Source organism: Cyprinus carpio, chromosome A18, assembly GCF_018340385.1.
Source record: "Cyprinus carpio isolate SPL01 chromosome A18, ASM1834038v1, whole genome shotgun sequence".
NCBI lineage: Eukaryota > Metazoa > Chordata > Actinopteri > Cypriniformes > Cyprinidae > Cyprinus > Cyprinus carpio.
Genome location: NC_056589.1, coordinates 11,452,735 through 11,470,396, shown reverse-complemented (window position 1 = coordinate 11,470,396; position 17,662 = coordinate 11,452,735). Strand labels below are relative to the sequence as shown.

Below are 17,662 nucleotides of genomic sequence, written 5' to 3'. Positions count from 1 at the left end.
CCAGTCAGGATTTAGACCATATCATACAGTAGGTGGACAACCAAAATGCCTATTACCTGCCGCGTGTACTGCCACCGCAGGGCCACTGCATTAACTGCAAGTCAGTAGCATGTTAAAGTCATTCACGAAACTACCGCCTGGTGGCGCAATGGGACAGTTTGCAAACTGACTGGAATTATATGTTGTTTTGTAAACGGAGATCGAATAACGAAAAAAACAACAACATTATAATATAACATTATAACATCCTTAAAAATCATTAGAAAATGAATTTAAAATAAATTTTTAGAAAGTTTATTTCAATGATATCGTTTAAAATAATTAGGGGGTGAATTTAAAATGAATTTTTATTTAGTTAATTTCTTTTAGTGAGTTTTATGTTTATTAAACAGTCATCATGGAAACCATTAAAGCTACACAATTTTCTTATGTTGTATTAATGGGCTTTCATTTTGATCAACAGGCTAATGAAAGATTTTGACGAAAAATCCTGACCTTGGCCGTTGGTCCTCTGTACTAGGCTGCACGTTCATGAGACTATTTGTGTTGCAATTTACTCTGACTCACACCATAAAAAAAAATTATAATTAAAAAAAAGAAACTTTTTTTTTTGAGAAATCAAGATTAATATGCTAAAACTGCAACATGAAAATCTAGAAATCGTACAAAAAGAAGAATATTAACTTGGAATATTTAGATTACATTTAAGGAGCTGTGCATTATGCCATAAAAAATAAAACGATTGAAAAGGTGGCTTATTGTTCAGTGTTATAGGCTAGGCCTAATTCTAGCCTAATTTTGGCACTAGTTACATTAATGTCACAAATTATGAAAGGCTTGAAACTTACATTTAATAATTTGCTGATGTATTTCAGCAGGTCACACATACTTGTTCGTTATCTGGCCTTTTTTAACACATTTTATTCCCGTATACAGAGCCCATGACATGCCGAAAATTATGTCAGTGAATTAAGAAATGTATCACTTTTTATCATTCCTTTGTATTAATTAAAACGTGTTTAAATAATAATTAAACCATTTTTTAAAATAAAATAATAATAAGAATAATACTGATAATAATACAGTTTAGCATACTTTGGGAATTATTTATAGAATACTGCTGCGTGTTTCAAGGCACTTCAGGGGACCTTTAAGAATTTTGTCATTAAATTAAAAACAACCCCTGATTCACAACATTTATTTCCAAATGCAGAAATCAGGTAGAGCTCTGCACCGGCCTCAGACATAAGCCCTATAGCCGGCCCTTGGCTGACAGCTTACCAGTGTCCTCGGCCCGAGTCTGAAGCGCGCTTAACGCATGGAGGCGCCGGCGCAGTCACTTCATTTTGTTATTCATAACAGTGGAAACAACTTGAAGTATGGCATAATTTTTGCTCATACAGATAAGACTAAAATAACATTCTGAACTGTAAATGGTGTACCCTTATTTTTTGTGTACATTCACAATATCTACAAAACGTTGTGCTTTTGTAAACAACTTAAAAAAGTGCCTTGCTCGAGGGTCTCACCTCAGTCATGGCATTGAAGGTGGAAGAGGGTGCTGGTCATTCACTCCCCCCACCTACAATCCCTGCCAGGACCAAGACTCAAACCCGCGACTTTTGGGTTACAAGTCCAACTCTCTAACCATTAGGCCACAACTGCCCCTTATATTCACTTATATTCATATTTTAAGCAGAACAGTGCCGTAAATGTTAACTAGCATGTAGGGCTGGGGGATATATCTAACGATATGATCATGCGCATCTAGTCAGTAAATCTGGTTCCTTGATTACCGCTAAATCGTTATCACCTGCTTTCAAATGGAGCGGCATTTAATAGACAGAGCCGTAGTTCACTGACAAGGTACGCAATATCGCGTTGATTATCGAAGGCGATTCATCTGGGATAATGAACGCGATATTACGTAGCTTGTCAGTGACAATTAATTGAATGTGGGCTCTTTAGTATAATGTTTTTCTCTACCTGACAATATTTTAAATTCAACTGATTGGATATGCAGGCTCTTTCTCTCTCTCTCTCTCTCTCTCTCTCTCTCTCTAAACAACAATATATTAATGTAGACAAGTTGCCAATAAATGTGCTAATGACAATGTTCATTTTTAACTTTATTTTTTACACTGGAATTTAATCAGTCACAATTTTGGAATTTTGTTTCAGACCCACTCTCCTGATCAGTAGGTCACATCTGGGATACAGCTCAGATTCTGCAATTAAACATTATTAAATAAACGTACAATGTCTATCATTGTAAAGCTTCACCTTCAGACAACTCACTCAACTGCCTTATTTACTGCAAGCTTCATGATAAATTAATCCTCATAAAAAAGTATTTCAGATTTAAAGTGTCCAGGCACCCTAAGAACACCAGAAGCTAGATCATGTCTGGAGTAGTTTTGTTCTCCATGGGGGTGATGTTTGATACTGGGATGCTCTTTTGGTTGTTCCTTTAAACGCTGTCTCATTTCTTCTGCGTGGGCCTTGCTGCGATTCCTCTTTGCCTTGTACTGTGTGGACAAACAGAGAGGCAAATGATTTGAAATGAAGGCAGCTAGACAAATCAGAGCATTCATGTTTCAAGCTTTACTTAGAGACTGATTTCACAAATCTTTTGATTTAATGCCTCACGCAAAAAAATAAAAATAAAAAAAATTCTAGACTGAAACCAACCATCTGAGTTGACAATAAACATGTTAATTTGTATGGAAAATGCTTTGATCTGGTATTAATACTAGGGATGCCCGATATTGGATTTTTGCCGATAATTTTCGACTCATTTTGGCCAATAGCCGAAACCGATATACAATTATTTTTAATTTTGGTTAGTTTTTAACAAGAACTTATTTGTTAGAATTAAATAAACAATAATAAAGTTATTTTATAATGACACATTTTTATTTTTTTCAGAAAGATGCAGTGGTAACCTTAACATTTTATTTTATGATTTTGTAAATGGTTTGTAACCATTTGTAAATGGTCTAAAGAAGGGTTTCTCAATAGGCAGCCCGCAGGCCACATCCGGCCCGTGAGAGAAAAAATTTGGCCCGTGCTAATTTTAAATAATGTAGCATGAAAATTAAAACTCAATAAAATACAACAGAACTCGTTATAATCAGTGATGCTGTCTTGGATGCGGCACGACATGACAAATCCCAGACAGTAAACTGCTGACTCATTCTATTTATAACGTACTGACACAAAGTTCAAACGATTTGCAATGCTTTTTTGCGTCCAGTGTAGATACGATGTGACAGCAAAAACATGGCGAGTGTGAAGAAAAGTGGACATGGAAAATAGATGATTCAAATATGAATGGACTGAACAGTTTTGAGTGAGTGAGTAACTGATATCTTTGTTACGGAATACACGTGTTGGTTCGCAGTGAGTTCACAGTTTTTACGTACAAGTTTGTTTAAATTTATTTTCAAGATCTGAGGTAAAATATCTATTGTTGCTTTCACTATGGCTATAAGGATAACACAAAATAATATTCAAACTCACATTAGACACTTTTAACATTGAATAAAGCACATAATCATTACCTGAGGTTATCGCTGTCATATTTTGTATGCTGTTCCTGCCACAACGTCGCAGAAAATAAAAACCGTTCCTAAAACTAGAATCCCAAGTCGCTTATTGTCATGTGTCGCTGTCGCGAGTGGTTAGAACAAAAACTACATGGAAAAGATACTTTTTATTGCATCGTGTCTGGTTTGGTTGGGAGGTGTTGTGTTTTGATCCCCCCCAAAAAATCTAAGCATAAAAATATTAATACTGACAAATCTAATAATTGAATCTGCAATTAGGGATAGCGGAGAGAAGAGATCCAGGCTGGAGATGAGCAGGAACAGTTGATTTACATGGCAGACATGGAGATCCAGATTTTTTGTTTTGTTTGTTCATTTGTTTTTATTTTTTTTCAACAGTCAAAGTTCTTCCATATCTAAATGCAAACATTTTCATGATTGTGTGAATAAAACAGACTACTGGGGAAAAAAATCTAAATATTCATCTTGTGATTATTTTAAAAAAAAGCAACAATAATATAATAATTGTAGTAGTAATAATACCAATTATATATATGTCAGTGGCCCTTGGTCTGGTATTGTTGGCAGAATTTGGCAAAAATAATTGAGGGACCCTGGTCTAAAGCAAAAGAGTTGTAAAAATTCTGAAAATCTTTTATTGCTCATAATTTGTTTAAAGGGGTCATATGATGCAATTTCAAGCTTTCCTTTCTCTTTTGAGTGTTACAAGCTCTTGGTGCATAAAGAAGATCTGTAAAGTTGCAAAGACTAAAGCCTCAAACCCAAAGATATATTCTTTATAAAAGTTAATACTCGTCCATGCCCCCCTAAAACGCCTCGTTTAAACGCCCCCACATGTCTATGTCACTATGTGAGAAGATTTGCATAACACCGCCCAAATGTTCACACAAAGAAAGAAGGCGTAACCTTTATTCTCACTGTTCCAAAAGAGGCCGTGTCTTGGAGATGCTGTTTCATTGTGAAAGCGAAACTACTTTGTTTGGCCTTCCAAAAGAGGACATGACTAGAAATCAGTGGTTAAGTTATATTTACAACACTGTTCCAGAACGGTTCAAGCCAAATATTCGAGTGTGTGCAGCACATTTTATGGAAGACTGTTTCCTGATCCTGGGAGAGAAGACTACAATGCCGGCTGTTCTGACTCAAAGTCTGTAAATACGTTTACACATGTAAAGGATTTGCCACTGAGGACTCAAACGCGAGTTTTAAGCAGTGTGGAGCAGCGGTTCTCAATTCCAGTCCTTCGAACGTAACTGCCCTGCGAAGTGGACATCACAAGATATTCCGCCATGATTCCAGTTCGAAGCTAACGTATATGTTCCATTCAAATTGCATTGAAGTGTGCGAGACGTCAATTTAAATTGTATTTATTTACAGAGGTATATGATGTCATACTTGTCCATGTGTGAAGAAGTTGAGCTGCGCAAATCCATGAATGAATGTTCCAAAGGTAAACTTTAACAGATTCCGCTGCTCAGGGAGTAGGGAGCAATGAACACTGTGTAGGGACCATGTCAATGGGAACACAGTTCATGCACGGAGCTCACTTGTAATGAGCTGATTATCTGAATCGGGTTTGTGCAGAGCTGGGGGCGTGAGGACTGGAATTGTGAACCGCTTGTTGTTTGTCGTTTCTCCGATCACAAATGCAGACATGGTTTTATGTTTACGCGGCACAATGCAAGTCATTATATTCCATAATTATGTCCCCACTGGATGCAACAAATGGCTCGTTTGTAATGTTTGGGTTTTATTGTTTTTGTCTTGTGGCACCGGTGTTCTGACCAGGACACGCATCACAGTATGGCAAGGAGCTTAACATTTTGGTCACACGCTCGAGGTATTCGGACAATCACAATGCACTGGATAGCTGGCCAATCAAAGCACAACCCGCTTTTCAGACCGATGAGCTTTGTAAAAAAACAACGCATTTCAGAAAGGTGGGGCATAGAGGAGAAACAATAATGTACAGTATGTGGAAAGTTTTTTTTAACCTTAAACTGCATAAACACATTTCATTACACCAAATACACAAAATAATGTTCTTTTTAGCAACATCACATGACCCCTTTAAAAAAATACAACATATTACACATTAATGAATGTATATATAAAATTATTTAATTTAAGTGTCATGTTTGTGATTGTGTTGTTGTTGTTCATATAAGCTTCTGACCTTTAAATCAAAACATACTCTTGATTTTATGCCATCAATTACTGCTTTATTTAATCAGAAACTAAATATTATTTGTGTATTTTGCTTTCATTTAATTAGAAGTATAGGCCAAAAGCGCCCCCTACGGAATTTAACCAAACCACTGGGGGAGGCTGCCGCTGCACATGCTATTACTGTTTACTCTATCATACACCGAACGCATCATTCTGTACGTGCTTTCACAGATTCAATGCTGCAATCCAAAACAGTGAATCTAATCACCATTCAGGCAAAACTTTGCTTCAAGAATGAGCCACAATGCTGATGTGATCTAATCGCTAGCACACCCTGAGCACATGTGAGTTAATATGTTCCTCTTATCGGGAAGAACTAAACGGCATAATTTTTAAAGTCGGCCAATGCCAATATTTACATTTGAAGCCATTATCTTCTGATTCTGATATTGGTCCTATAATATTGTGCATCCCTAATTAATACCCATCATGAGTAAACCAATGTGAATTGATAAGCCAAGACACATTTCTGTTTACACCAGCTATTAACATCAATCTCAAATGAGCCTCCTGTGATCACTAGTGATTGGACACAGTGAGATGTTTGATAGCCAACTGCAAACAGGTAAAGAACTCTGCAGGACAGGGGAGGAGCGGGCTTCCTACAAGGATGAGCTGAATGAGTTCCACAATGTCATGACTATCACATCAAGTAAAAAAAAGCAATAGCCTAAATCTATAGTCTTTAACTCATTGGTTTCATGTTAAGGTCATCATTTTCAGGTGAACTATCACTTTAATTTGCAAGAGGTAGGATGAACACACACAAACTGGAGGGACAAACACATTCACTCATCTAAACACAGTAACACATAATTTTTGTAATTAATTATTACTAATGAGATGTTAATACCAGTTAATATTAGTAATATTAATACCAGTTAGTGATATAAGGTATTCAGTATGTGCATTCTCAAGCTACAGGAACTCACAATGTGCACCACACAATCATTTGCTCACCTCTTTCTTGAGACAGTCCCGCATTGCACGGTCCACATCATTACATGTGCCAAAGAACCTGAGGACGTTATGCTAATGACAGAGCCAGACATTATTTTTCTTACAAGTCTTTTTTCAAACCAAGATAGATAAACATTTTGCACTTTCTCTAATTAGTGCACAGGTTTTATGACATATTATCAGAAAAAATTATACAACCAGAATAAATGGTACAGTCCAAAAATAGCATGTACTTGCATCTAATAGATATTTAAAGAAATACAGTAGTTTACTCAAAAATAAAATCCTGTCATCTTTTTACTTACCCTCATGTCTTAGCTGTATGACTTTCTTCCAAAGAACACAAAATTAGTTCAAAAATAATTAAAGGTAGTCAACAGAATAGAAATTATTCTGTTGACTACCTTTTTTGGCCCACAGAACAAAATCATACAGGTTTGAAATTGCATGAGGCTAAAGGTATGAGATAAACGATAACAGATTTTATTTCTTGGTTTGTTTCATTCACAAAATTAAATTTTTTACTGCATGGTTTGTGGATTGTAAAATTTAACTCTGAAAAGCATATTTGAATGAGTATGTTTCCATACCTCCTTGTGGCACTGTTTGAGAAGTGTTATTAGCTGATTGCACTCCTCAGTATGTAGATGGGGCGACAGATCCGGGTGCATCCTGAGTTAAGGCTGTATGTCTTGCAAGCTGTGACAACACTTGCCCTGCTGGTAACTATAATTATTAAAGTCAGGCCAACATGAAGAAGAGGAGAAAAACTTTTCAGAGTACTATACTTTGCAGGTTATGCATTCCAAGCAATTTGGAGAAGATGTCTTATTTCCTCTATGGATTTATGCTGTCTCAACTGCCTTTGTCCATTCATATAATCTCAGATTTTATGATGGTGTGTTGGACGAAGGTATAAATAACTATCTTCAAACAAAATGTTTTGGTGAATCATCTAATGTCCTTTTACATTACGTTTTCACAAGTACTATTCAAATTAAAGCTGCAAGCAGCGATGAAAGGGCCCTCGCACCCGGGCTCACCACCAACCGGTGGCCATAGGAGAACAGTGAATGTTGGGCCATATGCTTATAAGCTTATGTAAATATTTGTGCCACATTTCCTGCTGCCAACTGGTGGCGCTATGATTATAACTAAATATCGGCATGTAAATGTCTTCAGACCAGGACTCTTACCAAACATGCAAAGTTTCAGGCAGATCAGAGATTGCATGTTTAAGTTAGTGTAAAAGAAGGAATTTCCTGTTGCCAGCAGGTGGCGCTAAGACTATAAATAAATATTGGCCTTTAGATGTGTTCAGGCCAGGACTCTTATAAAAGGTGTGACGTTTGGGGCAGATTGGGCATTGTATGCATGAGTTACAACAACTTCCTGTTTCATAGTATTAATAGCATCCTTTAGCACATAGTAAGAGTTGCTAGCATGTTTGAGAATATTTCTAGCATGATTAGCACACAATGGCATATTTTACGGTGTTGCTAATAGTGCATAAAAGTATTAAAACATGTCACTTCCTGTTACCAGTAGGTGGCGCTATAGCTATAACCAAATATGAACATGTAGATGTCTTCAGGCCAGGACTCTAATCAAACTTGTGAAGTTTGAGGCAGATTGGACATTGTATGCATGAGTTACAGTAATGTTCTATTTCACTGCATTAATAGCATGCTTTAACACTGAGATAAGTGTTGCTAGCATGTTTTAGTATGCTTCTAGAATTTTGCCAGCCTATTTAACACGTTGATGCTTTTTATTTTTTTGCAAGGAGTCCATAACAGTGTTAAACATGACACTTCCTGTTGCCAATAGGTGGCACCATGACTATAACCGAATACGGGCATGTTGATGTGTTCAGGACAGGACTCTTGTCAAACGTTTGAAGTTTGGGGCAGATGGGATATTGCTGGCCTGAGTTACAGCAACTTCCTGTTTCACGGGGAAACATCAAACTTTGTCAGGCCGCCAGGGACACACCCCTTGACGAAAACTCAAAACCTTCGCAATTTAACATCACAAAGGTCTTATGATGACCCTCACCAAATTTGAAGACAATCCGATTTAAACTGTAGGAGTTTAAAAGTACGAGGCATGGATATGGCAAAAACTGCACAAAAATTCTACAGGAAATTCAAAATAACTTGGGTTTCGGATTTTGTAACAAGAGACTTTTTTGTAGATAATGGTGTGCTACACGTGTGTACCAATTTTCATGAATGTACGTGAAACGTAGCTCGAGGCGCACTTCATTGAAATTTAATAGGTGGCGCTATCAAGCCATTTTGCCACACCCACTTCTGAAACCTATATCAGATGTAAATTTTCGCCAGTTCTGATGCGTGTGCAAAGTTTCGTGAGTTTTGGAGCATGTTTAGGCACTCAAAAATGCGACTCATTGCGGAGAAGAAGAAGAAGAAGAAGAAGAAGAAGAAGAAGAAGAAGAAGAATAAACGGAGCAAATTTCAATAGGGTCCTCGCACTGCAGTGCTCGGGCCCTAATTAGGGATGTGCCGATCAGGTTTTTGTGCCTCTGATCCGATCTGAGTCATTGAATATTGATATATATCTATGCATGTATGTACAGTACAGACCAAAAGTTTGGAAACATTACTATTTTTAATGTTTTTGAAAGAAGTTTCTTCTGCTCATCAAGCCTGCATTTATTTGATCAAAAATACAGAAGAAAAATTTATATTGTGATATATTATTACAATTTAAAATAATTGTTTTTAAATTTATTATACTTTTAAATTATCATTTTTTCTGTGATGCAAAGCTGAATTTTTAGGATCATTATCACATGATCCTTAGAAATCATTCTAATATGATGATTCATTATCAAAGTTGGAAACAGTTCTGCTGCTTAATATTTTTTCAGAACATGTGATACTTTTTTAGGATACTTTGATGAATAAAAGTAAAAAAAATAAAATTAAAAAAAAAGAAGCTATGTTTTTAAAATATAAATATTTTGTAATAAGAATATACACTACTGGTCAGTAATTTGGGGTCAGTAATTTTTTTTCATTCTTTTTTTTAAATAAAATCAATAATTTTATTCAGCAAGGATGTGTTAAATTGATAAAAAGTGATAGTAAAAGAAAATATATTATTAGAATATATATTATTAGAATTTTTTTTTTTTTTTTGAATAAATGCAGTTCTTTTTAACCTTTAATTCATCAAATATATTAGACAGCAGAACTGTTTCACTCATAATAAATCAGAATATTAGAATGATTTCTAAATGATCATGTGATAGACTGGATGTTACATGTGACACTGAAGGCTGGAGTAATGATGCTGAAAATTCAGCTTTGCATCACAGAACTAAATTATTTTTTTTAAAGTATATTCAAATAGAAAACTATTATTTTAAGTTGTAATAATATTTCACAATATTACTGTTTTTTTCTGTATTTTTGATCCAATAAATGCAGGCTTGATGAGCAGAAGAAACTTCTTTCAAAAACATTAAAAATAGTAATGTTTCCAAACTTTTGGTCTGTACTGTATGTATATGTATATATTGGTAGACATTGGTAGATGTAAACAGATTACAATAGTAGACATTGTAAACAGACTTTGTGGTCACAATTATGAATATGGGACTACTGATATAAATTAATTGTATTCTATATTATGTACAATAAACACAATAATTGCTTTATTATGTTTAAATGTTTGTATATATGGTTAGGAAGCATGAAACTCAAGGTGCCAGAACACCAACCTATCAGTCAAATCCGAAGCAAGACACAACCCATAGCAATGCATAATAAGTTGTCTCAGATAGTCTGACGGTAGATAAAAGTAAATGATAAACTAATGAGTGATCATTACAAAAGTGCACATCAAATACAAATACACTAGATCAGACATCACTGGTTCTCGCGCACCACGCACGTACATTTGAGCTGCTTCTTTTTTTAAATGGCGGTTGGAAAACCCACTTAAAGGTGCATATCACCTCCTACTGCATGACACCGTCATGATAACTGATGTAAAAATATAGATCAGGCTTAGGAGAGCCGATACCAATCAGTTAAAAAAAATGCTTGATCAGCCTCAATCCTTGATGTCGGCACAGACATCCCTAATTCAAACAGGATTAAAATAAATTTCACCAAAATGAAAATTCTCTCATTGTTTACTCACCCTCATGTCATTTCAAATCCATGAGACTTAACGTCATCTTCAGAACACAATTTAAGATATGTTTAATATTCTCTCAGAATGATTATCAATCCATTTAAAGTCAATGTAAACAAAACTTTCAAAAAAATATCCAAAAAAAAAAGGTACTCTTGTGCTGTCACAGATCATCTCGGTGCATGCGCACACACCTGAAGCATGCACACAGCAAGCCATCTCTCAGACAGCATGCAAATACCAAATTAAGTTCTCTTTCACATATTGAGCAAATAGGCACAAAATTATGTCAGAATGGTCTTCTTGATAAGTATTGACGTAAAAAAAAAAAAAAAAAAAAAAAAAAACTGTCAGCACCTTTCTTAAGTTAATAATGTTAATCAAATAATAAAAGAAAAAATAGAGAATCACTCGCTGCTTTTAACTAAGTAACTTAGCTTAAATGGATATTTGTGCATATTTACTTCATACAATAATATCATTTTCACAAGCACTACAAAGTTTATTTGTATCTGTATAAAGGTAATTTGTGTCTTTGTATCTATTGGTCTGTCTGAGGGCTCAGCCCTCCAGTGGATAAAATCCTAGAACCACCCCTGCAGGAAAGTTTTGGTTGCATGGACCTTTAATGGATGGACATACAGTGCTTAACAAATTTTTTAGACCACCACCACCCAATGTAAGGTTTGTGCCTCAGCTGCCCTAAACTAACAGTATAGGTCATTACCAAAATCATTTTTTGTTGTTGTTGTTTTTTTTTTTTCTGCAATGGTTAATCCACCAGTATGTGTAAGTTATTTAGTCACAGTAGTATTTGTAATGATAAAATATAATTATTATCCATGAATTTTCGAATCTGTCAAAAACTATAATAAATATAATACATTTTTATTGTCATTGTCAACAAAAAAACATAATATGTTGTATGGCCTCCTTTGGCCTTGATAACAGCGTGCATTCTTAGTGGCATTGTTTTTATGTACTTTGCCACAGTCTTTGTTGTTACTGACCATAATTGGGCATCTGCATGAAAAAAAATCATAATAATAAAGTGCCTTACCATTTTTCTCAGCCTTTTCTTATAAAACAGTAAATAAAAAAATTATAAAAAAAATCATGGATAACAACAATTATATTTTAGCATTACAAATACTACTGTGAATAAATAGCTTACACATACTGGTGAATTAACATTACAGAAACATAAAAAACTATTTTGGTAATCACCAAAACTGTTAGTTTAGGGCAGCTGTGGTACAAACCTTACACTGGGTGGTGGTGGTCTAATAAATCTGTTATGCACTTTAAATAATTAGAGAAAATTAAAAATATCCTCATTTGTTTTCTGAAAATGAACGGAAGTCTTATGGGTTTGGAACAACATGAATGAGCTTATATGAATTTTTATATTTGGGTGAACTATCCAATTATTTTAAATTTTATATTAAATACTTTGTATTTGGAAAATGTGAATTTTGATTTTGTTTTTTTAATAAACTGACACACTTCTGTAAATCATGCTCAATTATCTGCCAATGCTGATTTAAAAAAAATAAATAAATAAAAAATATAGGTTGATTATCTTGATTATCATTCCAGGCCAATGATATCAGTATATCACAGCAGAAAACCAATTAGGAAATTTGACATGACATTAAGGATACTACAGCCTCCCCATCCCATCCCATCACTCATTCTAAAATCCTCTGAAATTTGGGACACTTACCTGCAACAGAAGAAAACATTTATTAGTATTGATCCATTTAATTCAATGTTCAAATAAATGAATTTCTTACAGAATAACATTTGTTTATCTATCTATCTAAGCTGCTGTAGTTGGACACAACAGTTTGCTACCTGCTATTAATAATTTTGACCACCAGATGGCCACAGATGTCTTTTGTATTGATTCCAAATTTCAAAACAGTTTTCTCTCATTGCTTCATTAGTACAATCAAAATGTTTTAAATAAAAATAAGTCATTATTTATTAACTACTTCATCCTGAATGGTGTATTTGCAATTACACAGAGTTATCATCTAAACTAATTCTCCCAGTTATGCTAAAATGCTTTATTATTATACTTTTAAAAGCATAAATCTGAATGGTGTAGGGTGGATTGATAATGTTTTAAAGTTTAAAGTATTACAGCATAAGGGTGCAACATACGTCATAAAAATGGATCTGAACACCTTCTAAATTCCCCTGAGGTCTCTTTTTCAAAAAAGAACTAGTAACAGTCCCATATATGGTGCTGTACTGAGAGAACTTTGTTAATGACTGGAAAAAAATGTGGACATTTTCTTTTAAATGCATGATAACTAATAAAGTAAGTAAAGTTATTCAAGTACACTGTCATTACCTTTTTTAATTAATTTGTTTCGTGTTGATATTATATTCATACTATTAACAATGCTTTTTCAATTATATAAACTGTACAAATGTATCTTTTGTGTATTATTGTTTATTATATAAAGAAAAAATGAATTGTTGCTTTGTATAACTGTTCTCCGTCACTCCTACATTAGCAGAAGCAGTCAATAACACATTAAAGTTATGAAAGAATATCAGCTCACCGATGATCTTAAAGACGGTTCAGCCAAGAACAGAGGTTGAAGTGACAGCTCTGCAAATCAATGACTTCAATCCAGCTGTCGCTCCTGAAGGGCAGCACAGTTCACGTGTTCACAGAGTGACATTCACGTTTATACAGTGAATCAGAAAAGTATTTTGCTCATTTATATTTGATGGTCTCGCAGAGATGTCAGTTATTTACTTTGTAATACAATGATCCGTTTTAAAAAACACATTATCCAACTAATCATTACATCCTGTATGTGGCGCTTTATGTTTTCTTCTTCTTCTTCTTCTTCGTTGTTTATTGGCAGTTGGCAACCTGCATTACCGCCGCCGACTGGACTGGAGTATGGATCAGGATATTCGCTTGTAAACCTATAGGATGAAAATAAAACATAAAAACTAAGCAAAACAAATAAACAAACTAGAAAATATAACAGGAAAAAAAAATCAAAAAGACTATATGTGACCCTGGACCACAAAACTTAAGTCTTAAATGTCATTTTTTTTTTTTTTCAAAATTGAGGTTTATACATCATCTGAAAGCTGAATAAATAAGCTTTCCATTGATGTATGGTTTATTGGACAATATGTGGCCAAGATACAACTATTTGAAAATCTGGAATCTGAGGGTGCAAAAAAATCTAAATACTGAGAAAATCGCCTTTAAAGTTGTTCAAATGAAGTTCTTAATACTAATCAAAAATTAAGTTTTTAAATATTTACAGTAGGAAATTTACAAAATATCTTCATGGAACATGAGCTTTACTTAATATCCTAATGATTTTTGGCATTAAAAAAAAAAATCTGTAATTTTGACCCATACAATGTATTTTTGGCTATTGCCTCAAATATACCCCAGCGACTTAAGACTGGTTTTGTGGTCCAGGGTCACATATTCTTTTATTTAATTTACTTTATTTTACAAAATTAAACATTTAGGGGTTGACCAGGGATGAAAGTGACACCTTTTGTTTGAGCATCAGTAACTCAGTGGTTGTTTGTGCTAGATCTCTCAAACTTTGATATATGATAGCCACATTTGTCCACTACAAAAAAAATCACTTGGACGTGTACTGCATAATCACAGATTATGTGAGTTAATGTCAAATACAAAGAGTTCTGTTGTTACAACCTACTCCACTAATGGGGTGAGTTGTAACGCAGGCTGAGGATAGATGTAACAGTGTGAAGTAATTTGCTGAAATAAGACCCACACTTCCAATTTATGCCAAAATATTAAATTTGAATAAAGTGAACCATTTAAAGTAACAAAAACGCGCATAAACTATGCGCATAAACTATGATGGAAACACATTTTACATAAATCCCTTGATGTGCAACAAAAACCTCACATGACTTTGAGGATGTGATTGGATAATTGGACTCATTGGTATCATCATTCGGAGTTGGTTGTAACATTTTTAATGAACTGTTACAACTATCTCCATCTCAAGCAGCCATGACATAGCTAACTGTTTTAGCATCTGGGTTTTTAAGTTTTTTTGGTTAGCATGGTTTCAATGGTATTAGTGAAAAATTTGTATATAAATTGTATTTATTGCTAGGTGATTGCTAGGCAAAAACTTAATGAAAAAATTACAGAATTACTTTCATTGCTGAAAATCAGTTTTTTGGTCATAAAATTTTTAATGTTGTTATCATTCACTTGTCATTTATCATTTAAAAATGTGAATTGTGTGTGTGGTGTTTGTTATTTATGAACTTGTCAAACTTACAGTGTTACAACTAACCCCATGTTACTCTCATCCCTGGTCTGCCCTAATCATAAATCTTACTAGTTGCTTTCTCTAATTTCTCCTTTACCTTCTTCAATGACTGAATAAGGTCACATCTCTCACTGTATTTCCTAAAATCAAGTAGTACATGATCAACTGTTTCTTGGTGGCTACAGTGTATGCATTCCCCAGCTGGGTGTTTTCCAGTTTTACATAATATACTGTTAAGTCCAGTATGACCTATTCTCATCCGTGTTAGGATACTTCCTTCCCTTCGATTCCTGCTCTCCCTCCTCCCAGCACCAACTTGTTTTTGTATATTGTATAAATGTCTACTTGTTTCAAGTTCAAGTTCAACTTTATTGTTCACATACACAGTTCATTATACACAGTACGACAGTATACCTGCCATATGAGGAGGAATTGAGACTGTACTACTGTACTGTAATTAATGCAATCCTTTATTTCTTGCCTTCACATTACCTATCCATCCAAAACTTGTAAAATTTGTTTCATTATGTTCCCAGCATTCTCTCAATACACTTTTGGCAGGATGTGACTTATTTTGACCCTGGAGATTAACCCAGTATGCCATCATTACCTTCACTTCCCATTTCCACATGCATCACAATGCACTGGGTCGGCTGGCCAATCAGAGCAGACTGTGCTTGTCAGAAGAAGGGGCTTTGTAGAAAACGACCGTTTGAGAGAGGTGAAAGTGAAAGTGAAAGTGACGTGACATTCAGCCAAGTATGGTGACCCATACTCAGAATTTGTGCTCTGCATTTAACCCATCCGAAGTGCACACACACAGAGCAGTGAACACACACACAAACTGTGAACACACACCCGGAGCAGTGGGCCGCCATTTTATGCTGCGGCGCCCGGGGAGCAGTTGGGGGTTCAGTGCCTTGCTCAAGGGCACCTAAGTCGTGGTATTGAGGGTGGAGAGAGCGCAGTACATTCACTCCCCCCACCCACCATTTCCTCTGCGGCCCGATGACTGGGTCGAACTCACACCCTTCGATTGGGAGTCCAGAAGAAAGGGGCTTTGTAGGAACGAACTCACAACCCTTCGATTGGGAGTCCGACTCTCTAACCATTAGGCCACGACTCCCCTTAAAGGTGGGGCATAGAGGAACTACAGTAATGTATATTATGTTACACCAAATACACAAAATAATAATCTTTAAAATAGCATTATATGACCCCTTTAAGAACTAGGACGACATCATTAGTAGGGATGTAATGATTCACTCAACTCACGATTCGATTCGATTCACAATATTGATTTCACGATTCGATTCACAAAATTTTTTTCTTTTTTTTTTTTACAAAATGAGATTTAAGACAAATTAGAAATTAAATGTGTCCTTTTAATTGCTTGGACAAAATGCTGCACATTTCTTTGTAAAATTGAAATTTAACACTATAGTAATATACACATTCATTCACATCCTTCTCTTCACTCTCTGAGACAGAAGTCTCCAAACTCATCCTTTCTAATCATCCTACTACTTGTCCGCTTGATCCTATTCCATCTCATCTTCTTATATCCATTTATGCTGTTTTTGTTGCTGTTGTAACTGAAATCATTCATATCATTTATATGCTTGTGTTTTTCCCTCAACATTTAGACAGGCTCGTATAACTCCACTATTTAAGAAACCCACCCTCAACCCAACTCTTTTAGAGAACTACAGACCAGTTTCCCTTCTTCCTTTCATTGCAAAAACACTTGAACAAGCTGTGTTTAACCAAGTCTCTGCCTTTCTCATACAGAACAACCTCCTTGACAGCAACCAATCTGGCTTCATAAGTGGACATTCAACTGAGACTGCCTTGCTCTCAGTTGTTGAAGCCCTAAGACTGGCAAGAGCGGAATCCAAATCTGCAATACTTATCTTGCTTGAGCTGTCCGCTGCTTTTGACACTGTTAACCACCAGATCCTCCTGTCAACCCTACTGGCAAAGGGCATCTCAGGAACCGCACTTCAGTGGTTTGAGTCTTACCTATCAGATAGGTCCTTCAAAGTATCTTGGAGCGGTGAGGTGTCCTAGTCGCAACATCTAACTTCTGGGGTGCCTCAGGGCTCAGTTCTTGGACCACTTCTCTTCTCTGTCTACGTGGCATCATTAGGTTCTGTCATTCAGAAACATGGCTTTTCATACCACTGCTATGCGGATAACACTCAACTCTACCTCTCATTCCATCCTGATGATCCGATGGTAGCTGCTCGCATTTTAGCTTGTCTAACAGACATTTCTTGCTGGATGAAGGCCCAACACCCTCAACTCAACCTTGTCAAGACAGAACTGCTTGTGGTTCAAGGAAAAACCCATCGTTTCAGCACAATTTCACCATCCAGTTAGGCACATCAACCATAACTCTTTCAAAAACAGTCAGAAACCTTGGAG

At 35.5% G+C, this 17,662-nt stretch overlaps 1 protein-coding gene across 8 annotated transcripts; it reads right to left on the bottom strand.

Moving 5' to 3' along the window:
• Positions 1-2,111: 2,111 nt before the first annotated feature.
• Positions 2,112-13,838, bottom strand: LOC109076031 (COX assembly mitochondrial protein 2 homolog). 8 transcript variants are annotated; one of them, XM_042775010.1, is made up of 5 exons: positions 13,757-13,838; positions 13,505-13,588; positions 7,349-7,477; positions 6,759-6,830; positions 2,112-2,528 (listed from the first exon to the last, which is right to left on the bottom strand). In XM_042775010.1, the coding sequence occupies exons 3-5, from the start codon at positions 7,427-7,429 to the stop codon at positions 2,334-2,336; spliced, it is 348 nt and encodes a 115-aa protein (XP_042630944.1). In that variant the 5' UTR covers positions 7,430-7,477; positions 13,505-13,588; positions 13,757-13,838; the 3' UTR covers positions 2,112-2,333. The 8 variants fall into 8 exon arrangements, with proteins under 8 accessions (XP_042630944.1, XP_042630945.1, XP_042630940.1 ...); XM_042775011.1 differs by having other exon boundaries at positions 7,349-7,474; XM_042775006.1 differs by having other exon boundaries at positions 7,349-7,484; positions 13,757-13,837.
• Between the last annotated feature and the right edge of the window lie 3,824 nt (positions 13,839-17,662).

Coding starts and splice junctions, on each gene's coding strand:
- LOC109076031 (XM_042775010.1), bottom strand. CDS start 7,429: ATGCACCCGGATCTGTCGCCCCATCTACATACTGAGGAGTGCAATCAG. Junction 6,831..7,348: donor TCAAACAGTGCCACAAGGAG/GTATGGAAACAT, acceptor CTCTGTCATTAG/CATAACGTCCTCAGGTTCTT. Junction 2,529..6,758: donor GGGACTGTCTCAAGAAAGAG/GTGAGCAAATGA, acceptor TTGTCCACACAG/TACAAGGCAAAGAGGAATCG.